At 36.3% G+C, this 27,217-nt stretch overlaps 1 protein-coding gene across 1 annotated transcript in view; it reads left to right on the forward strand.

The window, feature by feature from the left end:
* Window positions 1-27,217, forward strand: part of CHM (CHM Rab escort protein) — a 198,384-nt gene that overhangs the window by 102,004 nt on the left and 69,163 nt on the right. The window contains exon 9 of the mRNA XM_030849074.2: window positions 24,073-24,150. Coding sequence (XP_030704934.1) covers window positions 24,073-24,150 — 78 coding nt within the window. The remainder of the gene's footprint in view (window positions 1-24,072; window positions 24,151-27,217) is intronic.

Genomic DNA, 27,217 nt, shown 5'->3' on the forward strand with positions numbered 1-27,217 from the left:
TGGAACTATGTAAAAATTCTTTAAGGAACAGAACAGTTTAAAATCTCTTGGCACTTGAATCAATGGAATAATTCATGTAGGTCATTTAGCAAAGTATACCTGTCAGGAGACGTTAAATAGCCATCAAAAAGCAAATTTTGGGGTAACATATAATCTTAGTAGGTAGAAAAAAATGAAAATACTGAAAAAAAATAATAAAGCACACAGACACTCACTTTTATAAGGAAATGCAAGCCCTATTTCCCACCCTAGAATTCCACCCCCAGAGTTAACCATTGTTAAGTTAGTTGCATATCTTCCCATATTTCCCATGCTTATACAGATATCTATGTATGAACATGTATGTATATGCATACTTAAAATGTTAAGGGCTGAACAGTTCTCTGGTATATGGACCTATGTGCCATAATTTATTTAATCATTTTCCTATTGTTGGTGTCATCATGCTTAATAAAATTATGTCTTTATTATATAAGAAATACGGGGACTTCCCTGGTGGTCCAGTGGCTAAGACTCTGTACTCCCAATGCAGGGGGTCCGGGTTCAATCCCTGGCTGGGGAACTAGATCCCGCCTGCATGCCACAACTAAAGATCCCGTGTGCTGCAACTAAAGATCCCACATGCCACAACTAAGACCCAGTGCAGCCAAAATAAATAAATAAATATTTTTTAAAGAAATATAATTTCATGTACAGAAATTTTGGAAAACAGGAACAGAAGTATTACTATTGATTATTATAGTTAAATCCCATCACCTGTTAACAATAACCACACTAAATATTTTGGTATATTTTCTTTTCCTTTCTTTCAATCCACACATTTAAAGAATACATGTAATTACAATCCTCTTAATTTTTTTTAATTTGGGCATCTTCAATTATAGCATAAGCCAACTTATAGCCATCATCTTTAAAAACACATATCTCAGCTTAAAATAGATAGCAGTGGAAGGCCGGTATAATAATAGGCATTCTTCAAATTCAGGGGTCCTTAACCTGGCTTCCAATGCCTGGAATAAATCACCTGGGTTTCAGGAGTTTGGGGGTAAATACCCTGAAATCTCATGCCAAATTTTGTGGGTGTAATGTGCATAGCTGCATTTTTTAGGAGGTTCTTAGTTTCTGTCAGTGTCTCAAGGGATGTATCACAGCTCAAAAAGGTTAGGAACCACTGGGATGTACTATTTCAATTGAGAACCGTCCTTATTAAATTAGAATAGCATTGTAGAATAGGTTAACCAAAAGCTTGTCTCCCAATAGTTTGAGGACTATTTTTTGAATAGGCTTTTTATAAACTGTAAAATCCTAGAGGGTAAAATAAACAGTGACATACCTCATTTTTTGAGTCTTTTGTATATGATTTTCCAGACAGTTTTCCTTCTAGTTAATAGTTGATATTGGCATGGAGATGATACATAAAGTATAGGAGGTAAGCATGATGATGTTTGTATGATCACTTGTTTGTTTTTCCCTTGAGGAGAGAGTATTGTGTGGGATAAACTGCAGGGTGGTGAGATAATCCATCATTTTGAAACCTGTTCTCTGGTGATGGATGGATAGACAGGTAAAGTAACTCAATAATCTTCATTTTTTGCCAGGTTATTCACAGGTCAGTGAACGTTGTCGTTAATAAGACAATGGAATGCTTTTGTGTCCTTTCCTGCATTATTCCTCAGGTTTTGACAGGACAAGTCTTTTAATTTGGGAGTAGCCTCTTATTAAAACTTATATTACGGGCTTCCCTGGTGGTGCAGTGGTTGAGAATCTGCCTGCCAATGCAGGGTACACGGGTTTGAGCCCTGGTCTGGGAAGATCCCACATGCCGCGGAGCAACTAGGCCCGTGAGCCACAACTACTGAGCCTGCGCGTCTGGAACCTGTGCTCTGCAACAAGAGAGGCCGCGATAGTGAGAGGCCCGCGCGCTGGGATGAGGAGTGGCCCCCGCTTGCCACAACTAGAGAAAGCCCTCGCACAGAAACGAAGACCCAACGCAGCCAAAAATAAATTAATTAATTAATTTTTTAAAAAACTTATATTACACTTAAGTGTGTGGTGCTGGAGCATTTATTGTGACTCTTATGAATATATTAGAATTGTATTGGCTACACAAATTATACAGTTTCAGGTTCTACTTTACTTCCCCTTCAGTGCTAATTCAGATACTAGATTAAACTCACCCAATCATTTTCTCCTCAGGTAACTACGCCAGGTCTATGTGTGCTATTCCAGGTCTTAAAATAATTCTAATAACTTGTATTAGAGTGAAAGGTGGCTGACTATATATAGGGCAAGAGTGATATTCGAATTAAGTCCAATGATATTTGAATTAAGTCCATGTTTAGAGCTGAAATTTTAGTTTGATTAAATTGAAAGGTAACACTGTATGATTGCATAGACTAACTTAAGTATCATTCAAAACAATTCTTAACCCATCTCTTTGGAGCCAATATATTATTGTGCAACTGTAATAGAAATAATATGTGAAGTGTGTTTATTTTCAAGTCAATTCAAAGAGCAAAAAAAAACCTTAGGGCAGCCAGATTACAAAGATCTAAGGCTTTATTTGCCAGCTATGTTAGATAGCTGGGTTTCCAGGCGTTCTCTGCTCTTCCCTTATTTAATTTGGTTTTGTTCCAGATTGATCTAATTAATGTGATCATCTGTAGTTGTAACAAAGCTGTTCATTTCCAATTATTCATCAGTTTATATTCTACTTTGGTAAGGAGTGCTCAAAAACTGAATCTTTTTATAAAATACCTGTCGTACTTCCAAGAAAGAAAGTTTTCCGTGTATTATAAAAGTATCAGTCTTAGAATTGGGTTCTGATTCTAGCTCTGTCATGTTGTTACTTGCATGAACTTGAACATGTCATTTAAATTCTCAGAGCCTCAATTGTTTTACCTGTATTATGGGTAGTTAAATCTAATCCTACCTCCTGACCTGGGCTATTGTGAGCCTTAAATGTGATGATGTTAGGGAAAGTATGTTGAAAATTGTCCAACACTGATGTAGGGTATTACAACAAAAATTGAATGACTTCACAGTTTTGGTATTTAGAATGAATGTTTTTGTAATTACTGAAACATTAATTTATATATTGTAGACCAGTTTATACAAACTAGATTTAGAATTTAATTATGTAATTAAATTACCTAATAATTTGAGTCTGTTGATAGATATATTTGCGGTATAAAATTAAGTCATCTCTATGTCTCCTGTAGTTCCTAGCGCGTAAATGGGTACTCCATAATTTTTCTTTTTTTACTATTGAATTTGGTATACTTTTCTCATACATAGGTAACTGCTTAGAACTTTGGCTGGCACATAATAGGTGCTTAATAAGTTAAATATTTTGAAAACGGAATTAGAAATTACCATGGAAAGAAATTAAATACTGCAGGACAGAAACTGTTTTATCTTTCAGGTACTAGAGAAATAATTTGTAAAGGAGAGCTCTCTTGGGGCTGAAATAATTAATGTAACTTAACCATTCCTCCTTATTTTTCTATCTGTTCATGCCTCATCTTCTCCCCTCTCCCTAAATTAGGCAGTAGGTTCTCACTTGCCTGATATATTGAAATAGAATAAAAGTTTTGCCAAAAAAACACCCCACTTCCATATGGCAAAACTTCACCAATTTTAATCTCACCAGTTTAACATTCATAACAATTTGAATGTTTTTACTTTATACTCTGTATGTAAACAGTTTGCTAAACAAATGAGTAGCATAAACAGGAAGGTATATTTAGCCTACCCAAGAAGCCAAACTAGTTTCAACTAATTATTTTAATTACTCCTACAGTTTTTAATTCACATACATTGAATATAATAAACCTGTAATTTTTAACTTACATTTAGACTGGTATCCCTACGTTAATTCATACAAGTGCACATGTATTTGTAAACAGCCATATTTTTCAAACTTTTTGCTTACCCAACTAGAGTTTTTAAAAGAAAAATGAATATATGTATAGCTGATTCATTTTGTTATAGAGCAGAAACTAACACACCATTGTAAAGCAATTATACTCCAATGAAGATGTTAAAAAGAAAAAGAAAAGAAAAATGGGATCACAGTGTGGCTTTTTTTCTTAAGTAAATCTCTTTTATATTTGAATTTGAAAATACTCATTTTTGAATCTATAATCTTTAATTGTGGTCCCATATGCATAGACCCATATTCTTCAGGTGCATTTAAAAATAGAAGGAATTAACTCTAAAATAACCTCTTTTGAATTATACACATTTGTTGAATGAACAATTAACTTTGATCCTAATTTTATGTTTTAACATATCATATTCCTAGAGGTAATATAGTTTAGTAGTTAAGAGTAGAGACTCTGAAGCCAGACTTGCTGAGTTTGAATCCTGGCTCTGGCACTTACCTACTGGTTAACCACCCTGTGTTTTCAGTTTCCTCCTGTATAACAATGGAATAACAATATAGGGCTGTTATGAGGATTAAGGAAATGAATATTTGCAAAGCTCTTAGAAGAGTACTTGGCACATGATAAGCACTACATGAGCCTTTGTTATACAAAATTTTAAAATTTCCAAGTTTCTTAAGTTGTGCAGATGAGAATTTGCGTTCTTAGGTATAGTGGAGTGGTTCCAAATGCTTAATGAATTGAGAGCCAAATTTTTGACTGAAGTGTTTCCACCTTCCATGATGTCTTCAAAATCAACACTTAACTGTCATCCTGTAGTGGTCCTAGTATAGAGGTGGATGTACCAGGATCAGAGCCACTGCTGTCTGAAATCTAGTGCAACACCTCCTCCCCTGCCTAGAACTGGCTTTCTTGCTTGTCCCTTTTTTGTGAGGTTAGACCTGACTTTTCCCTGCATTGTGGTAGTGCATGTTATGATGTACTTCTTTCACAAACAAATCAGTTGAAAACAAACATTAGTTTTCTTTGTATTTCTAAAGTAGAAATAAAACCCACTATTGAATGTCTGTTTAGGACATGAATCTTTTAGTGCTTAAAATGGACTCTTTTAAAACCAGCAGACTAAGGCAGTGTCTGTATGGTACAGATAAATCAAGTGTAAAGCAGAAGCATTTGGTCATCTTCTTTCAAATTTTAACTTAAATATTCTGGCCATAATGAGACTATTACTTATCTCCAATACAGTTTTTGGTATATAATAATTAGAGATCTGGGCTTTCCTGGTGGCGCAGTGGTTGAGAGTCCGCCTGCCGATGCAGGGGACACGGGTTCATGACCCCGTCCGGGAAGATCCCACATACCGTGGAGCGGCTGGGTCCGTGAGCCATGGCCGCTGAGCCTTGCACGTCCGGAGCCTGCGGGAGAGGCCACACCAGTGAGAGGCCCACGTACCACAAAAAATAATAATAATAATAATTAGAGATCTAATATTATCAAAACTTACATGAGAAAAGATATTGCTTTATTCCTGAATACTGGCTGGGGTAGAAAAGAATTTTCCTTGGAATGTAAACTGTGGAGCTGGTATTTTTAAGGGCCCAATAAACATACTGATGCTCTTGATGTTCAGTCAGTTGAGCAGACTGAATGTTTCTGCTGTTAACCATTCTTTATGGAAATGATCTTAGTCACAGAATACTAATAAAATTGGCCTGATCACTGCATTCAGAAAGGTTTTTTAAATACCCTCATATATGATATATAGTTAGTGAGATTAAGAAAATGAATCTGTCAACCTTGCAGATTAAGCTTGAGTGTCTATGCATTTTGTTCCTCCTGGAAGATGTCAAACCATAGGTAAAATCTCCCCTAAGTAGGAATGTTTTCTCTAGGGATACAAAGCTAAGTTTGAAAACGTAAGTGAGTTTAATTCCTTAATGTCAGTTTGGAGCATGTAGTTAATATGTTGAAATGGTATGAGAAAAACACGCTACTTGTCTGTGGGAAATAAAATCACGGTAGCAAAAAGGACGCCGAAGACAGCAAAGCACAAAAGCATAGCGAAAGGTACTTGGGCAGCTTTGAGGTTCTCTGTGATGTAGGATGCTTTCTTGTTTTGTTAAGAATAGGATATTTAGACAACCAGTAGTTCTCAACCCCTTTCTTTGTCAGCATACATGGTGCATCCATCCTTATGCATGTTTGACCCACTCAGGCTTTGGCCTAGTTGAGAGGCTATAGTCTCTGCATGAGTCTCACTGTAACGCCACCTTTTTTTTTTCTCACAAACTTAAGGCACACTGTCTTGCAGAATACCAAGGTTGAGAACCACTATGTTATTAAACTGAGCATAAAATTCATACAAAATCTGGAATTCACCTATGAGTGATGGCTTTTATCACTTTTACCTTACCAAATGGAAGGTAGCTTATTAACAGCCAATATGTATGTTTCCTTGTGTTCTAGGAATAAAGGAAAACATAATTTTAGATGTCTTGTTCAGAAGAAAAAAAATAGTATATAAGATATATGAACTATATCTGTGGTTCTAGATTTTTATGTATTTTTAGTTCCATAAAGCCAGTTGAAAGATGTATCTTCAGCAGTGCATATATTCAGTAAGCCTCAGATTCTGTTTACTCTTTTGCTGTTTTCTTTCCTAACGTGCTACTGTACACTTCCTGGTTATACCTTGCAGCAAGTTGAGCTTTATTTTTTTCCTAAAAGGAAATAATTTTTTCTCTTTCTGCTTATCAGAATATCCATGCTTATGATAAGAAATTTAGACAGTATAGAAGGTATGAAGAATGTAAAAATTAAGTTGATGAGATAATTTTTTTTAATCAGAATTACTTTGAATCATTTTGGTTTTTAAAATAGCCTTTATAACATTTATCCTCTTTACTTTGACCATCCTGTTATTTACTTAGTATCACAGCCTTAATTTATGCATAGTGTCAAAACTACTCTAATGCTTGAAAACTAAAACAGTTCCTCCAGATTGCTCAATATGGTAAGTATCATTGGATAAACAAATTTGTTGTTGTTGTCTAAGTCTGAGAATGTTAAAGCTTTTTTTTTCCCTACCATGGCTTCTAGTGTTGTAAGCACATTTTGCCTTTTTAAATATTTACATTGTTTATTGACAAAGGAAAAAACTGATCCTCCTGTAAATAACTTGATAAAAACTTGAATTTCCCATTAGAGTTAAAAGATGTACGCTTGAGTCCATATACTGGGGAAATTAAGTTATGGGAAAGGATTACACGCACCCTCTTTTTTTTTTAATGTGTTTTCACAAGGTTCCAGTGAGGACTGGGAAGAAGAGTGTATATTTCCAAGGTCAAATTATCAGAGTCGAAGCATTTTTTCCCAGAATGTAGGAATAGTGTAGAAAACAGTTCAGTGTTTATATGTTTATGTACTACTTTTTTACAAGAGTAAAGAATACTAGTTATTATGATTATTAAACTAGAAACTTGAAGTTTCACTGAAATCAGCTTTTTCTACATTAGAAAGTTTAAAATAAACCTGTAAAAGGCAAAAAGTTTCTGAGACCTTGGAGACTTAAACTGGTTCTGATCTCTTTTTTTTTCCTTTCCACTGAATATGTCCTCTTGGAAACGGATATCTTTCCTGGCCAAAGATTGAGCCAGTAACGTGTCTTGCAGATGTGTACTCTTGATCACGAGGAACCTAGTAAGAGTGTTCATTATGTTTGTTACCGCCAATACATTGGCAGTTTTTGTGCATTCTTTGATAGCCATATGCGTTTTGTCTAAATACCCATACACTGTCACACACACTCAAACACGCATACACTCAGTCACTCACTCACTAGGTCACAGTTACTGAGTTTTTTACCAAAGACCTAAAACTAATACTTTTTTACATGAAAAGTTAGGAGAGCGTTGACTATAAATTTGGGCTCTCTGTTTTATCATATGCAAATTTAGAATAAAAATTAATTTAATAAATGCATGTATTGAATGCTTTATACTAGCTTTTCTGTAGGTGCTAGACATACATTGTTGGAAACAGAATGTCTCTGGTGGGGTGGAGATGTTGAAGAGTGTTGAAGAGTGTTGGATGGAAAGACAGTAGACAAAATTTAAGAGAATTATATGTGCTGTGCAGAAAATACAGGGTGATATGGAAGGAAGTGACTGTTGGTTGGGGCAGGGAGGTGCCCCATTAGATGCTGTGATGGTCAGGGAAGGCCACTCGGGGTGGCATTTGAGTGTAGTGACACCACAGATTGTACCCTTTCAGCTTTCGATGATTTGAGGAAAGAGTCTAGGCAGCGGGAACTGTGTCAAAGGTCTAAGGTGGGGTCTTCTGAGTTATAGAAAGGTTAATATGACCGGGACACAATGAGCAAGTTAGAGTGGACTTTGTGACAGTACCCCAATTGAGGCCATGGGTGAGCATACAAATCACTGCTACCTGCTCTTTGTAGCATCTCTGTGTCCCAATAATTTCTTATATGCAAACTTTCTATCTTTTGAAATATGATTTCCTGTTTGAGGATTACTTTTTGACTTCTGTGGAAAAATATGCATCATGTTTAATTTTCTTTATTGGTTTGATGTAGTTGTATGATTCAATAGCTTTGATGATAGGACCTCCGCTGAAGGTCTAGAGAACTTTAAAAAAAGTAATAAAATGAAGCATTAAATCCAGGACACAGAATGTTCTGTGTGTAAAAATAGATTAAATAAGAATAATACATTAATGTGAGCCCTTGCCATTTTTCCTCTGATCTCCCTCCAAAGCTGTCAGGGCCTTGTGCCCAGTATTTATCTTAAGCGGCAGAGAAGGTCTCTTGCCACCTTTAGGAAAAACTCTGGTTAAGGCAAAGACCTACTGTTCATTTTTCATATATATTGAATAGAATCCCACATTTATAATTTTAGAAATGAAAACAGTGCCTTACATTTTACATTAATGAATTTGAAGAATATTTTCAAAGATTCTTTGTTTTCAAATTCTCAAGCATTAATACAGTTCAGATTTTATTCTTGTAATTTCAAAATTAGTACAAATAAATATGTATAAAATAGTTCTTCCATTTTGAAGGTAAAGAAATTAGATGAAGAGATACTTTTTGTTTTGTTGGATTTGTCCTGGGAACATTATATACACACAGTACATTTTTCTTGTAGCAACAGATGCAGTAACCCTGAAGTCTTATTTTCTTGTTACATTAGTTTTTAATTAGAGAAAAAAACTAGTTGGAGGCAGTTACTTTCTGTGAAATGTAATGAAGATTTATTTTGGAAGTGACCTTCAGTTTATTAGCTGAAGCAGTAATCAGCAGAATTAATAGAATAATCAAATTATATACAAACTCATAAATCATCATGAATAGTGCTGTCAAAAGTTCAGCTATTAATGGGTCCTATTGTTTTGCAGCTGTATTAAAAAAAAATTACCACTGCTGATTCCTACCTTGATAGGCACTAAAATTGGATTTTTAAAGGCTATGTAGGATAAGGGCTACCAGCCAAAAATTTTCACAACTGTTAATTTATCTGTAATACAGTTTGATGTCACCAGGGCAAAGTTGAAAGTGAGTACAGTGTTGATGTGCTCTGAGTAAAATCTAAATCACTGTTGGAAGCAGTACTCACTTAGACTTCTGTCAGTTTAAATGTCTATTTGGGGTTAATGGCATCAAAGAGTTAGGTTATGCTCCAAATATATACAATTATCTGAATAATATATTGGATAGATATTATGTTGCTTTTATGAATTTTATTTGAGCTTGTTATAAATAAGTAATTGAAGTGGCAGTTTAATATATGAAACAGAAAAAATATATCTCATTAGACTCAGTGCTTCTTAATTCTTCAGGAACTTATTTACTTGGATTCGCATGTTCTTTTTAACTTAATTACAGTGGGACAAATGAGAAATTTCTTGCTGCTGAGCTTTGTATTTTTTACAGTTGCATGTACGGGAATGGTAGATCTCCATCACCCATAGCTGATGATACTTAAACTCTAACCACAGCTTTGTGCAGTCAAGCATTACATCTGTCAGAGCCTATTAAAATAAATTTATATTTGAAAAAAATCTGAGACTTTGTGAACTTAGAAAACAAGTTGTCATTTTTTCTAATTAATGTGCAGTATAATTATTTTATTTTGTATCTTTGAAAGTGACATTTTTCTTTGTTTCCTTTTAGTTTGACAGAGGAAGACATGTTCACAAGTGAGGAAAATTGTCTTTATTCTCTGTCATTAGGCAGACCCAGATATGAATTTCACATGAATGACCATTGCTTATTTTTCAAATTTGTATTTTCATTGTGTTAATTTTAATGTCTGAAAAGTATGAAGAATATCTCTGTATTAAATAGTAAATAACCAAAGTATAAAATGTGTTAGCATTCTAAGTAAGAGGAATTCAAAATAAGGTTTAACCTTTGATTTAACACTGCCTCTCATAGGTAGATTTTTTTTAATCTAAAGGAAGCTGAGATAATTCACAGGCTTTCCCAAGATTCCTCCATTACTTGTTACAGTCAATTTGAAATGGAAACACCCTACTGGTTTTCAGAAAAATAAATTGTGGCCACCTCAGAACATCAAATACCTTTCCCTTTTTCAGTATCTTCTATAGCTAATAAAATGAAGGAACACTGTCAGAATTCTACCAATTCTGTTAACATTTGTATTTTGCTGTGTCTTTAATGGATTTCTTTTTCTTTTAGAAGATCCTTATTTTAAATTGTAATGAACAACATCCTGAATAATAGTCGTTTAACATAGAACATTCATGACAAGGTAAATAAAAATATCAAAAGAAAACGTAGTGAACAACTGAGGCATAGGGATTGCAATTACAAATGTCTCCAGGGACCAATCAGGTCACAGAAAGGAAGTGAAGTTGGGAAGGACATGGTGGGAGTGGTAGCGACCACACTGAACTGTTGAGCACAGGATGCACCTAAAGGGAGCAGCTGCTATACGACCCTAAGTCTCAATTGCAGACCCATTGTTGTCAGATTTTCTCTTATTCAGAGAAGCTAGAGATCCAGATCGTTTTTGCCAAGGGAATTTTTTTTTAACTGTGATGTCATACAAAACTTATCTACAGGCAGATTTATCCTATGGACTTCCAGTTGGCAACTCCTTACTATAGATAAATGACAATTTTTATTTGTGCATTTAAGAGGCTGATATTTTTCACCAAATTGAGATTTTTCGAAAATTATTATAGCCATTCTAAAATTCTTCTTCATTACATCAAACTCATTGTTAGCAACTGTGGTAGGTGGTGTATTTATACCACGCGCATACCATTTCCGAAGTCTAAACTTGGATTTTGAGTTACTATATAAATTGAGCACCCCTTAAGGAAACCACAAGCATTCCAGCGATATTTTTCTTGTCACAAGTCGACAGCCTAGAAATTCTGGGGTTAACCTTTGACTCTGTCCTAATTACTGTGTTATTTCTTCTCAATTTCTTAGAGTTATGCTTTCCTCAGTTTCTACTCTTCTGCCATGATCCAGGACTTATCACTTAACTGAGTTCCTGCTGTAACCCTTAGCAGTCCTCCTGCTTCCAGTATCTGCCACCTTCATTGAGATGACTTGTCACTTCCAGTGGCATTCTGTTGTCTGCCACATCAGATCCAACGCTTCTACATACCTTTTAACCCCATTCCATAATCATTTGATCCTTCAACTCCTTCTTGTCATTCCCCAGTTTGTACATCCATTCAGTTATTCAGATATCTATATACATTCTCACCTTTCTACATTTCCTTATATTTTCTCACCTTTTAGAGTCTGCCCCCACCCCTAACAGCCTACCCTATTCCTCTTCCAAGGCTTGATTCAGGCCCAGCCATCAGATCTTCCAGTACCTCTGGCTGCAAGAAGCTGTGTGCTTTTCGGCAAGTAGTTTAACTTCTCTGATGTTCTGTAACAGGGAATTGGTCCAGCTGTTGTAAAGGTTTTCTCTGTTTCTGACATTCTGTAATTCTGCCTCCTCCAACATGTTGACCTCTTCCTTCTCTGAACTCCCTTTTAGAATGCTTTTAGTCTCTACCACATAATATAATCTTCAGTTTTTCTCTAGTTATTGCACTTAGTAATGTCATTTGTCTCATATGCTTAACAGAGGGCTAAGTCCATGACTTAATACTTTTGCATCTATTGCAGATTAGTACAGGGCAGGTAACTGGTTGGGTAATTTGAGCACTTTCAGTCTCATAACACAGCCCGAGGTGAATCATGGCTGACAGCTCTACCTTCAGGTCCCAGGCCAGTACCATTAACCTTTGAACTGAGAAGGTTTGCAGGCCTTTTCTAGGATTTGTCCAACAGAAGTGACTCTACTTTGTTTTATTTTACTATATGAATTGCCAACAAAGGAGAAAAATGAAAGGATCTGGGATCGCAGAGGCCTGGATCACTTTTGTGTGTGAACCATCTCAGTTTAAAATGTGACAGGCTTGGGCAGGGGTTCAGGTTGGGAGGGGCAGTTGAAGGAAATCAATTGCTGTGGTTTGTAGAGAAGGTGTAGAGGGTGCATAGTTTAAAGAAGGAGCCCAAGGAACCACAGAGGAATAAGGCTAACTATTCGACTTGAGAGTCAGTTTTGTAATAAATAGCTAAAGGGTGAAGTTATTGAACATATAATAACCCACAGGAGGAAAGAACATGGTTTTTGTGAGGTAGTTATACCTCAGCATCTAACAGGGTTCTTTGAGAGGGGTAAATAAGGTGTGAACAAGGCGGAGCCAGTGAACAGTTTAGATTTTCAAAAAGCCTTTGATAAGATTTTATACCAAAGACTGCTTTAAAAAATGTCCTCTCCCCATGGGGTTGGGGATAATGTTTAGTCATGCAGAGAGATCTAGTTTAAACACAGGAAGGAAGAAACAAACGGGTGGTTTAAATGAGCTCTTACTTGCATGGAGAGATTTTTACAGTAGGCTCTCCTAAGAATCAATGTTTAGGTTTTTTTTTTTTTAACATTTTTATAAATGATTGGGGGGTCAGCATAGTAACTCTCCCAGATGCTTCCCAATTTATAGTTGACACTGAGAGCTTGTAGATAGTAAAATACTAAGCTGAAGAGTATTAGCTGAAGGACTGTTTCACAAGGCAATGTGAGAAGGCAGGAAAATAGCATGAAAGACTATGTCTGAGAAGATGGCTGTGCACATATTTTTCAACTCATGAAAGGGATCCAGGAGTCATATGTAGGGATCTCTGAAGACATTTACTTTGGGTATTCTTGTGTCTACATTCAGAAAGACTTACATAATACTTGACATAATCATAAAGGTCATTAGAAATAAAAGAGTATATTATTGTCCTGATTCAAAATTGATGCCTTTTTACCTGTGTTATTTGTACAATTTGAGTTTTGAAGACTACGCAGGAAAATGGATCAAGGGTTTGAATAAGGATTATTCAAACAAGAGATGAGTATGTCATTTATAGAATGTCAAACAGAGAAAGTCTGAGAAAGGAGATTAATCAAAAGAAATCTCATGGAGAACATAAGTTGGTTTACTGTAGACTTGTTTGCTACATCCCAAAAGTTTGAACAAAAGGCTTTCTTTTGAATTTGAAAGATCTATTTTTAAATGAATTTGCCTTAGCAGACATGTGGCAAATAAGAAACATGAGGCTGTTAGCCTGAGTGTTCAGACTGAAAAATGCAGTTTTATCAAGAGCTTAGTTTATAATATGTTTAAAGAGTAGCCAGGAAACACCAGTGCTTTTTCATTAAAAGCTCTGTGGATGTCATTGTGATGGGCTGTATTGAAGAATCATTGAGTTGGCATGGTGATTCTGGCCCTTTTACAAACCAGGGAGCCATTTTACACAAGAACTGTAGATACAGAACCTAGGTTGTGACCCAAGCGTATAAATTGACCCCCAGTATTTTTGGAAGACTTTATTTTTTAAAGATTGAATGATGACTTGTACTCTGTAATTTATGCTAATTTATTCTGGGCCCCTGGTGCAGTTATTAAATACAGATCTGTTTCTGTCATCCAATACATAGTTTTATTGTGACTTTTCCTATAGAAAGTTAAATTTAAGGACAGCTGGAAAAGCTGGAAAAAAAAAGAATATATCATCTACAGAATGACACCAAGAACAGAGGAAGCTAGATATATGGCTAAGATCTATAAAATAGGGGCAGTTTCTGGGAGTGAGTTTTCTGAAGGCTATGTATTGCTTTTTGACAGCTTTTTCTAAGTTAAGCATGATGATAATGCCTTCCCAGAGTGACGGCAGTGCCTAAAGGGCAATCCATCTGCCCACAACCTTTTCAGTGAGTGTGAAATTTGCATCAAAAGACCCACTGACTCAGATACTTACACCATATAATTTCTTGAATCATTAATAATGCTGTGCCCTTCCAGGCCCATGGTAACTCCTTGAAAGCACAGAAACTAATCCGTTCATTGTGCCCTCCTATGTAAAATTAGTATTAAGTAGTAATTTTGATGAATGGTCAGGAGTTAGTGATTGTTGAGTTTGTAACAAATAGCTGACTCTAATAACCACACCCCAGGTGGAGGAAGAGGGTTTCTGCAGGAGCCCTTCAAAGCGCTGCTTGTACGGGAAGACTGTACCAGACTTGAGCAGTTGGATTTGATTGTTACACACTTCAGAGGGGAGACTGCTCTCATGGATATGTGCATTACCTTAAACTTGTCTTCAGGAAGATATCTTCCTGCTACATCTAGTCCATCAGCAATTCTTGTCAGCTTTATGTCTCAAATATGTCCCCAATCTCTCCACTTCGTCTCTGTTGCCATGACCCTGCTTCAGGCTGCCATCATCTCTCGCTGGTCTACTGCAGACATAATTGGCCTCCCCTTTTCCACTCTTGCCCCCTTGACAATTCTCCAGACAGCATCCAGGCTCATTTTTTTAAAAAATACTAGTCTGATTATGTCACTGTCCTGCTCAAAACCTTCTGGTGGCTTCTCATTGTTCTTAGAATAAAATTCAAAGTCTTTGCTGTGGCCTTTGAAGCCCTGCATGGTCAAGACCTTGGCTATCTCTGTGACCCCATTTCATACGATATTTCTCCGTAAGTCACTACATTCCAACCCCTCTAGTGCTGTCTCTCTTCCTCAAATACACCAAGCTACTCTGCACTTCCAAGTTTCAAGTTTGCTGTTTCTTCTGCTTAGTATATTCTTTCTCCAGATCTTCACATAGTTGATGTCTTCTGGTCACCTGGGTCTCAGCTCAAATATCAGTTCCTCAAAGAGGCTCTCCCTGATTATCCTATCTAATGTTCAGACCCATGTATCACCCTCACGTTATCCTGTTTTACTATTTCAGAACACATATCACTGTCTACTATTACTTTATTTCTTGTCTCTCTTGTGCACTAGATAAGTTATGCGTCAGCAAGGACAGTGTTTGTGTTGTTGACTTTTATATCCCTAATATCCAGAACTGTAGCTGATGCATAGTAGGCCTAGTTTCATAAATATTTGGGAATGAAGAAATAAATCTCAGTGTTCATCAGCATCAGCAGTTCTCTTACAACTGTCACAGTTTCCTCTGGGGAAGGTAGTTGACTTGACCAGGTGGTACCTAAGTTGCTTAAATTGTATTAGAGGAAACTACAGGCCTTGAACACCTGGAGGCAGATTCTCATAGTAATGGCAGTTTAGCCTTATAAACCCCACATGGGTGGTACAGTCTTTAATCATTGTCTTCTTTGCTATAGAAGGTGATAGCCAACAAAAGCTACAATTTATTGAATGTTTATGGTGTATCAGGCACAGAATAAGCACTTCACAGGCATTATCTCGTTTAATCCACGCAACAACCCTATGTGGTAGGTTTTATTATTATCCCCATTTTATAGTCTTGAGAACTGAAGCATAGTCACACAGCTAGTAAGTGGGGGAATCCAGATAGGTACCTAGGCAGCCTGACTCCAGAGGTTGACCATACATGTGGATTGCACAACCACCTCTAAGAGGTGATCTCTTGATCTCTGTGCAATTTGTACATCATGACTGAGATTTTACACTTGACTTTTAGTGACCTTTTAGTTTTGGTGATCACTGCTTCCCAAACAAGTTCCTTTGGGTTCTATCACCATGACCAATATTAGGTAAGATGTGCCTTTTTGGTCATACTGGATCACTGTGAATGAGACCACGTTGTAATGGAGCACTCATTTGAGGTGTTTTTGTTTTTTTTTTTTTTTCTTCTTTCTTTTTTCATGGTCTTGCTGCATAGTCTAAAACTTCATAGTAATGAATCCCAAGAACTTATAGCAAGGGATGAGGCCTAGCTTGGGATTGTTATGAACATAACTGTTTCCTGAGGCTGCAGGAATCATTCCCTGTTGTGTAGCTCTTGCTCTCAAGAAAGCATTCAGTTCTGGGCCAATAGGAAATCTATGCTGAGTTGGATGACACTAGCTTCAGTTGGGGAGATATTGAGTGGAGGGGGGAGATGATACTGTGACTTACATGCTGCCCAATTTTTTATTCCCAGGAGACAGACCAACTACAGCAAAAATGCATCATTCATTTCTGACACCCACTATACAGTCACCCTCCTTCTCCCTACTTCCTGCTGGAAGAAAGTAGAAAAAAAGGGAAAAAAGGATGGTAGTATAAGTAAACACCCTGCTAAGTAATATAAATATGTAACCAGTTAACATGATGTAGTAGTATAAATATGCAATGTAAGTATATAACCCATAAACATACTATATTCTATGTAATATATATTAAAAGTATGTGTGTGTCAACAGCACTAAGACGTTTGGGACCCACTGTATGTATGTGTGTATTTAAATATTTAAAAATAAACACATATACCTACATGTAAGCCTCCTCATACAGGTTTTTCAGACCAGCAGGCACTGGTTAAACATGATGGAAAGCTCAATGTGTTACTATAAATGTAATGCTCTGATAGATGTATGTGTCTGAATATAGTTACAAATAAGTAACCACAGTTGAACTTTGTATAGATAGATGGAATCACTGAAGCTTGTCTGTCTCTCATGAAACTTAGACTTGCCTAATTACTGTTGAATGGAACTTCTGCTGTATCAGTACAGGTTAAGCTGAAGTGTCACTAAAGCACAGTGATGATGATCAGTGGTCACTCAGAACTCTCTTATAATGGACTTTTTTGTTTGGTTTGTTTTTAATGGCATTTGATAAAGTGTTTCAAATGTATTTCTGTACTGACTTTTTTTTGGTAGTATTACCTACTGTATTTAGTATGTTTGTAGATTTTTTTAAGTCCCATAAAACGTATACTTTCTTGCCTCTTAGCCCCATAGTACACTCTAGAAGGTAGATGTACAGAGCTATCTTGCCAGGCATTATGTTAGGCCCCAGGATGGCTGATATGAACTGGGAAATCTGGGACCTGACTGGCATTTTAGTCATTGATGTTCACCATCTTTGGCAGCTTAATTGTCCATCAAAAGGCATGTTAACCCTTGGATCACTAGGCTGCCATTTAATGCACTGGAAGAAAACGTGTCTTGTAGAAACTTATTACCTCCCAAAGAATTAATGGTAAAATGTTTTCTTTCTACTAACAGCACTTTTTCTGTTTAAAAATCTCTAGCTTACCAATATATACTTTATAAATCACTTTTTAAAATGTGAATTGCAAAGTATTCATAATTTGCTAGGTACTCTAAAGATGAGTACTCCCATGGTTACTCTTACTCTGAGCTTATGTTCTAACTAAAATGCAGTCACACATAATCCATTTAACATTACAGATAGAGAATAAACATGTACTTTTTAGGAGACAATGTAGAAATTGAGGAGTTATTTTACTCTTTGTAATAATCTTTACAACTCTTCAGGAATTAGAACAACTCTAAGAGTAACTTTGACTATCTGACTCCGTGTTGCTTTCCTTCATAACACCAAAAAGGATGGTACTGACAGTGAAGCAGTTTGTATGATGGTTAACTGAGAAGCCACTGGGGCCAGATCGCCTGAGTTTTTATTCAGCAGTACCATTTACTAAATGACCTTAAGCAAGTCACTTGACCTCTCTTTCCCTCAGTTTCCAAATCTCTAAAACTCTGCCTCATGGATTTGTAGGATACAATGTGTTAATACATGTAAAGCTTCTGGTATTTAGTGAGCACTCAGTGCTAGCCATGATGATTATTTGTATTGTTGTCATTATTATTGACTGTGTGCACCAAAGACCACTATGTAGCCAACAGTTATTTCTTCACTTCTCATGTAATTCCCTACTTCTCATGTAAATGAGTTTTGCATGCAGCTCTCAAGAACTGCCTGCTGTTGTGCTTCTTACCCACTCATAAGAGAGTTCCTCAGTGGCTCATTGCCACCAAGTAGCTCTCCCCTAACCACAAACATTTTTTAAAAAGACTAAATGTGAAAATACTTCATAAGAATATCACACAGAGGAGTTTTCATCAATCCCATCATTTTGCCCGGCACTTTTTACAAAACACTGTTTTTTGTCACTTGGGCACTAGGTACATTGATGAAAATACTGAAGTGAGAAAGAACAAATGCCACCATTGTGAGCAACACATAGCTCCCGTAACAAGTAAACCTGCTGTAGGGGAAAAAAAGCCAGTGAGAAGCAGTATGAAAAACACATATACATACAACTGTATGCTTTTGCAGTTACAGACACTTATAGAAGATATCAAGTCATCTTTCCAAGAGCACAAAATACTTCCTATGTTCTCATTTAAAATTAAAAGGAAATTTGTTGGATTATCATGACAGTGTCATTATTGTACTTCTTCCTCTGTAATATTCACCATCATCCTCACAAACCAGTTCTTAACATCTTTACGTTCTTATGTTTCTTCCATATAGTATATGTCCACTGTTAATAAATCATGTTTTTGAAAACCTGGTAATTTTTTCATGGCTTACTAAAATAAATATAGATGCCTCTGTTGCATTTTATATTTAAATGTATTTTTCAGAGGTCTCATTTACCATAAAAACTTCATAGAAATGAATTTTCAAACAAAAAATTACTTGATAATATTATATACTAAAGTAGCAATGTGTTTCATAAACAAGTACAATATATAATGAAAGGAGGTCTCTAGAAAATTGCATTTCATCTTAGTTAAATGGATTTCTCATGCCTTTGATAAACCTGTAATAGTCTATGACATAATGTTTTATGATTTTTTAACCTTATACAATCTCTGACTAATTCTGAACTTGATCTCCTTGCCTTTCTTGCAATCTGAGAAGATACTTAAAATTGTTTTTCCCCAGAGGGGGAATTGATGTTTGTGTTGGGGTGGGGAGAGAGAGAGAGGGACAGAGAGAGAGAGGGAGAGAGGGAGAGAGGGAGAGAGGGAGAGGGAGAGAGGGAGAGAGGGAGAGAGAGAAAGAAACATGCACCAGTCTGACTGAAATGAAAAACTCCACAGGTCAGTTGGTAACAGCTCATCTGTAGCTACTTACGAGGAAGTTGGAAACACTGGTGCAACTATTCACATGAAAAAGATATCCCCAAGCTAAAGAGAATGTTAATTGTGTGGTTCATACTTTTAACTTGCTTGTCCATATTGGGGCCTTAACCTAATTCAGCCTATTTATTTTTAGTGGGCCAGTAACATTTCATGTGCATATGATCTCCTTCAATATCATCAGGAAATTGATGGTGAAAGTTGGGCTGTTTGTCTTGATCACATCAATTTCACTGTATCAGTATTCCCTTACCAATAACAGGAGGCAGAATATCACTTGAGAAATGTAGCTAAACAGTCCAGCAGAAATATGACCTCATCTAACACTCTTTAGAATCTGAGTACAATGTCTCAAATAGTACCAGGTGTACCAACGCAGGTAATAAATATTGTTTCATAATTTGATATGTGACTGGTGAACAAGATTAGCAAGGAGAAGAGAATATCTTGTAGCTAATGTCCTGGGTACAATTTGCAGTCTAAAGGGTTTCTGAACACATGAAATTTTGCTTGCTTGCTCTAATGTGCCATTTCTTGTATTAGTCTAAATTTTTCAATGGGAAAAAAATCCCTGATTTCCTCGTTGTTCTATACCAGAAGGAATTATTACCTAACTTAATTAGCTTGGTCATAGCTACTAAAATGATTGAATTTAGAAATACAATAAGAATATTATGCCATGTTTAGAGAGAGTCACTTATCTGTATCACTCATTTATATTTTTTATTATAATCTGGTTATGAAGTACTTTAAGGATGTTTCAGAAAGTACAGAGAATAATATAAAGAACACCCATGTAACCACTCACAGTTTTGCCAGATCTTAACATTTTGCCATATTTGCTCTCAATATATTTTTTAAAGAAACTGAGCAATTGAAACCTTCAGTGTAGCTTTCACTCTTTCCCTTCTCAGAGATAACTACTATCCTGAATTTCATGTTCCTAATTCCCTTAAATGTTTGTTTACTTTTACTACATGTATATGTGTCCATAAATGATATTGTGTGTGTGTGTGTATATATATATAGTATTATTTTACATATAAAGTTTTAAAACTTTTTATAAATGATATCACTCTGGATATATTCTTCCCCAACTTGCTATTATCGCTCAATTTTTATGTTTTTGCCATATATCCCTGGTGATAGATGGAGCTGTAGTTCATTCATTTAAATTGCTTATAGTATTCCGTAGTACAATGTGAGAGATTAAGCCAACTGTACAGTTAGAAGGTGTAGTCCCCAACAAGACCTCCCACACTTCTGACACAAACTGCATGTTTGGGGGATTCCCAAAACGACCCTCAGTTTGGATAGTTCACTAGAGGGACTCCCACGACTCACTAAAAGCTGTTAACTCACCATTATGCTTTATTTATTATTATTTTTTTAATATATATATATTTAAATTTATTTATTTATTTTTGGCTGTGTTGGGTCTTCATTTCTGTGCGAGGGCTTTCTCCAGTTGCGGCGAGCGGGGCCAACTCTTCATCGCAGTGCGCGGGCCTCTCACTATTGCGGCCTCTCCTTGCGGAGCACAGGCTTCAGACGTGCAGGCTCAGTAGTTGTGGCTCACGGGCCCAGTTGCTCTGCGGCATGTGGGATCCTCCCAGACCAGGGCTCGAACCCGTGTCCCCTGCATTAGCAGGCAGACTCTCAACGACTGTGCCACCAGGGAAGCCCCACCATTATGCTTTATTACAGGGAATGGGTATAGCTTGAGATCAGTCAAGGGAAGAAGTGTGTAGGATAGAGTACAGGGGGGTTCCAAATGTGGAGCTTTCAGTTGTCCTCTCCCCGTGTTATTCTCCTCTTATTGATGTATAGCAGTATGCACAGAGGATGGCTAACCAGGGAGGCTCAGCAGAGCTTCAGTGTCCAGAGTTTTCATTGGAGCTCCATCACTCAGGTGTGACTGATTTGCCCATGGGGCTGATCTCAGTCTCCAGCCCCACCAGAGGTTAACTGAAATACCACAGTTCCCAAAGTCTCCACCCTAAATCACACTTTGGTCTTTCTGGCATGACTAGTTCCCACCCTAAGACTCTCTGGTGTGGCCAGCCCTCACCCTAAGTCATATTGTTAGACTGTCTGGTGACCCAAGGGCTACACACAAGCAAGGACACTTCTTTTAGGCTTGGCATTCCAAGGGCTTAGAGATAACCTCCCAGAAGCCAAGAACAAAGGCCGGACGTCTTTGTGGGCCGGGTTAAATTCTTTATTACACATATGAATATACCACATTTTCTTTTGTTCATTCTCCTCTTGATGGACATTTGAGTTGCATGTGATGTATATCAAGTAGTACCTATATTTATTTATTTAATGAATGCTTTATGTAATACTGTATGACAGGCACTGTGTAGCTTCTTTACAAATATTAACTCATTTAATTCCCAGAAGAATCCTCTGTGATATAAATACTATTATTCTCATTCCACAGATGAAGAAAATAGGATACATAGAGGCTAAATGCCTTGTTCAAGGTCACACAGTCAGTAGGTTGAATAGCTGAGGTATAAACTCAGGCAGTCAGAATCCTTCCCCATAACCACTATGTTTTGCTGTCTAAAAAAAATGCAGCAACAAATATTTTTATACACGTCTTCTTTTGTATATGTGTCTGAGAGTCTTTGTAAGATTTATGCCTAATAGAATTGCTGCACTGTAGGCGTATGCATCGTCAACTTTATTAGACATGGCCAAATTATTATCCAAACTGATATTTTTAAATAATTTGTAAGATATTTGCACATATCTTTCCTAGCCTGTGGCTTTTCATTTTCTTTTGTTGTCCAGATGTTTATAATTTTAAAATACTTCATTTTTTCAAGATTTTCTCTATGATTTTGCTTTTTGTATCTTATTCAAGAAATATTTCTTTCCCCTGAGCTCAAATGTATATCCTCCTATATTCTAGAAGCTTTGCATTTTATAGTTATACCTTTCATCTACCTGGGATTGATTCTGAATATGGTGTGAAACAGTTGTCTCAAAACCACTTGTTCAATGGTCCATTCTTTCCCCATTGGTCTGTAATGCCACGTCTGTCATAATCATATTCATATACTTAGAAGTCTTTATATTAGTTTGCTATTGCTGCCATAACAAATCACCACAAACTTATTAGCTTAAAACCATACAAGTTATTATATTATGGTCCTGGAGGTCTTAAGTCTAAAATGGGTAGGCAGGGCTATCTTCCTTCTTGAGGCTCTAGGAGAGAATTTGTTTCTTGTCTTTTCCAGCTTATATAGGGCCCCTACATTCCTTGGCTTGTGACCCCCTTCTAGCAGTAGCATCACTCTGACCTCTGTTTCCATCCTCAAAATCTTCACTGACTTTGACCCTTCTGCTTCCTTTTTTAAAGTACTTTTCCGATGACATCGCACCCACTGGGATAATCCAGGATAACCTCTCCAGCTCAAGATCCTTAATTTAATCACATCTTTAGAGACCCTCTTGCTGTGTAAGAGAACATATCCACAGGTTGCAGGGATTAGGATGTGAACATCTGTAATGGGGGCATTATTCAGCCTACCGCAGTCTTCTTCCTGGACTTTCCATCATTCTTATGTTTTTAATTCATCCCTTTTAAGCATACCCATTTTATAATCTCTGATAGCTCTACTATCTAAGTAAAGTGTTTTGGGAATCTAATCCTGCTGTTTATTGTGTCCAGTAATTCTCACTCAGGATAAGATGTGTTTCTTCATCTGTTGTATAATTTTAGATTATAAACTCATCATAAGGGAACTCTGTGACAATCTCATGTGGCCTGGGTTGAGGTCATATTGCTCCAGAAAGTTTTAGCGGTTGCTTCCACCAAGTTTCCAGGGGATACCCAGGGGGTACCCAGAGCCACTTTAGTGATGTTTTATTGGTTAAGGGTTTCTTGGATCACGTAGTAGTGTAATTTCAAATTCCCAACCTGTGTGAGAGCAGACCACTGGTTATAAATATAGAGGTATATATATATATATATCTTCTTCCACACAGGGCTTTAGGTAAAACAATTTATGTTTTCTCTCTCTTGTAGTCATTGGATTTTCTACCTCGATCACCTTTTCACTGAGTCCTATTAAGGATCCAGGTGTTGTTAGAGAATATCTTATTCTCTACTCCCTGCCTTGTTTGGATCCTAAGGCCTCTCTTTTCCCTATGTGGGTGGGCATTAAAACCCCAGCCCTTAGATTCATGAGTTAGGCAGACTTCTTAGAGCTTCTGTAGCATTAACTCTTGTGCTTACTGCTCTGGTTTTCAGTTCCTGGTTTAGTTTTTGCTTACTTTTATGGTAAACCTCCAGAGCTTTCCCTGCTTGTTTCTTCCTTAACATTTATTTGCGGTCACTTCTGTTGAGGGGGGGGTCTCATTCATCACCTCTTGAGGCTATTTGTAGCCTATGTATCTCAGTCAGTAGCTGGTTTGGTGTTGGGGGTAGCTGAACTTTGCTTAGGGACACTTTTGGCTTGGTCTCAATTCTAGGCTTCCACATTGTATTATTAGCACTATTACCTGTGCTGCATTAAAATATTACTAATCTTACCTCTGAGAGATTCTTAATACCATGATAGAAAAGGTAATAAATTGTCAAAATCTTTTTTCTCTAAGACCAATTAAATTTATTAAATGTTAGATATTTAAAAGAATATTATGTTACCCTAATTTTGAACTCAAGAATTCTAATCCTCATTTTCCTATTCTCTTCCTAGGATGTGTGCAGTGTTTGGTGGAATCTATTGTCTTCGCCATTTGGTACAGTGCCTTGTCGTGGACAAAGAATCTGGAAAGTGAGGATGATATAAGTTACCTTCCTATATTTACATCCCAAGCACAAGTGAAAAATGCTAAATTCGATTTTTAAAAAATGATTCTTCAAAGATCCTCCTTGGTATTAATAACATATCAACCTTGATTAAAAGTAATTTGTGTTTACATCCTCCAGAACAAGGAAAGTGAGTTCAGAATATAGAAACTAAATTAATTTCCCTACAATATGACTATAGCTCCTGATCATCCAAGCTTGGAAGACAAATCATTTCAGCTGCCGGGGGTGGGTGATGAGTGATGTTAGTTTTCCTTATGGCCTTACCTCCTCTAATTGATTTTTATCAGATGACAACAAAGCCCTCTGTTATTGCATTTTTAAAAATGGAGCTCACCTAAAGACTCATCAGATTAATCTGTGCTGATAATGCATGTCACTCCAAGAGAAAAGACTTTAATGAGTTTTTAGGTAGATTGTTGTCATAAACTATGCTGCCCTGTTATCTGAGGATAAATTATTTTACAACCGTATCAGGTCTACAGTCTGGTTTAGGATTGAAATAAGGATGTACCTGCTTTTAAAGAAAGCTGAGCACAGTCTATTTATCTGTGTATTTTTATATTTCAGCTATATTTTTCTAGGATTTATTATTTAGTTACTAGCATATGCTGTTGTCTAAATTACACTAAATAAGTAGTATTCTTCGATATCTGGGGTTTACATTGAAACTTAAATGGGTCAACTGGATCAAGTTTTAGGAGCTATTTAATTTACTATGTATTTTTCTTTTTTGTTATATGTTCTTAAGCATATACTGACCTATATCTCTTGTGTGACTTTTTAGGGGTATATAAAGAAATAGTATTTTTCAGGTCATAAAATACCTTAATATCTTGAACTGGAAGCTTAAAAATATAAATTTTAAGGTGTTTTTTTCATTTTACAGTAATTCTCTATAGTCTAAGTGGCATAAAATGTCTGTTAACTTCTTACAAGCCAGTTATAGTGCACTACTAGTATTTCAAGATATGGTGGAGAACAAATTCAACTAGAATATGTAATAGTTAAACAGTGAATTTGCTTTAGAAAAGTAATTCTCTACTATAAGATAAAATAGGCACATGGTTTAAAGGCTTATAATTTACTTTTAGCAATTTAACAGAAAGGTACTACGTAAATGAAGTATGATAATCTACAGTGAAAAAATCCACTCTGAAGGCCCAAGATACTCATATATTGATGCGTGAAGGGCTCTGTGGAGGTTCATGAAGGAATAGTTGTCTTTATGACTCTTAGAGTCATTTTTCCTTATGCATTCATTTTGAAGCATGAGTATGTACCCATGATGGAAAGGCAGATAATGAATTGCTTGTTTGGTGTTTATTTACTTAGATTCTTTTACCTTTTGGGGGCCTCATTCCAGTCCTACACGTTACTTTTAGTGACATGAAGAATTTGCATGGCTCATGTTTGTTTAAAAAAAAAAAAGGATATGTTAGTACAGTAAAAACATCTGTTGAACTAAAGGCTACATTTACCTTAACTTTGACTTAGTTTTTATTACAAACTCTGAACAGAAGAACTCTTCTTTGTGGTCTGCTGCAGATTTCAGTTGCAACAGATAGCTGAGGGCTAAGGGTCTAACGACCAAAGTTTGGTAGTTTTCAAATTTTAATGTGCCTATGAATCACTAGGTAAACTTGTTAAAAAAAAATACACATTTCTGTGCCTCACGCTGAGAGAGTGAAATTGGATAATGTGCTTAGAGTGGAGCCAGGGAATTTGCAGTTTTAAGGAACACCCCCAAATGAATATAATGTAGGTTCTCCTTAGATGACACTAAAAAATACTGATCTGTAAGGTAAAGTTCAGGATTTAGCCAGTGGTACTATGTTCCATGATGGACTGGGGACTCTAGGTCTTAATTCATTTCTTTTACATCTTTGTAGAAGGACCTCAAACATAACAGTTATTCTCTAATGACTCTGAAGGCATGCAATGGTCAGGTAACCCTGGAGTGAAAGAAGACATGGAACTCTGTCACTGCCATGAGTGACGGTGGACACAAGTCAGTTTTCTCTGGGCCAGTTCCCTTATCTGCAAGATGAGTTAGATGGACTCTGCAGTAGTTTTCGAGTCTCCTCCAGCTATGACATGCTTCAGTTGAGTTACTGAAAGTACTTAGTTTCTCCTTAACACTTAGAAGTAAGTTATTTTAAGATGTTTTATATGCCCAAATGTAGTCCATTCTCACATACTGGGTTATCTTCAATCCCAGTGAGAAATTGAAAAAAATGTTCAAACAACTTGTATGTGTCTACTTTAATGAATGTAAATGAAATAGCAAGATGTCTACTTATGCTATTTATTATTATTTTACTAGAACCTCAGTTTTCCAGTGAATATCTTTTTCTTGTCCATCTTGGGGTGGTTAAGATACAGCCATTTTGTATTCTGCATATGATTCTCATGCTGGAAAACTTATTCCAAGCCATAACTATTTAATTCCTTAATAGTGGGACAGTTAAAACTTTGACCTGCATTTATAATTTCATGATATCTACAGTATTCTCACTATACTAAATTGTGTATGGGATCTTTAAAAGGTTTCTTTTAAGAGACAACCAGTACTTCAAAATTGTAAATTCATATCTTTGCTAGTAATTATGAAATTTTGCTTCTTTAAAATATCCATTCTGTCAACTCAAAGAGTCTCTATAAACATCTAAAGCTAGCATTGATTGAAGTTGACTCAGGCTAATGTATCTTTCCCAAATACTATTTTGTCATTCAAAATCAAATAATTGAGAGACCTACCAGTAATAGGAGATGTTTTGTTAGGACTTGAATATAAAGTGAGGGATAATTTTTTGAGGGGAAAAACTTGAGTTTATATTTGGGCATATCCAGCATACATTTCTTTTTAAGCAATCCAGGTTGACTAATTGTTTATTCTAAGTGTAATTGGCGTATTAATCAAGGAATCTGCAGATGTTTGTATTTGTCTCCTTATGGTTTTAGATTGCCTTTTTTTCCCCAATTTTCCTATAAGGAACACTTGACATCCCCTTTACTCTTCGGTGTAGTTA

Source organism: Globicephala melas, chromosome X, assembly GCF_963455315.2.
Source record: "Globicephala melas chromosome X, mGloMel1.2, whole genome shotgun sequence".
Lineage (NCBI taxonomy): Eukaryota > Metazoa > Chordata > Mammalia > Artiodactyla > Delphinidae > Globicephala > Globicephala melas.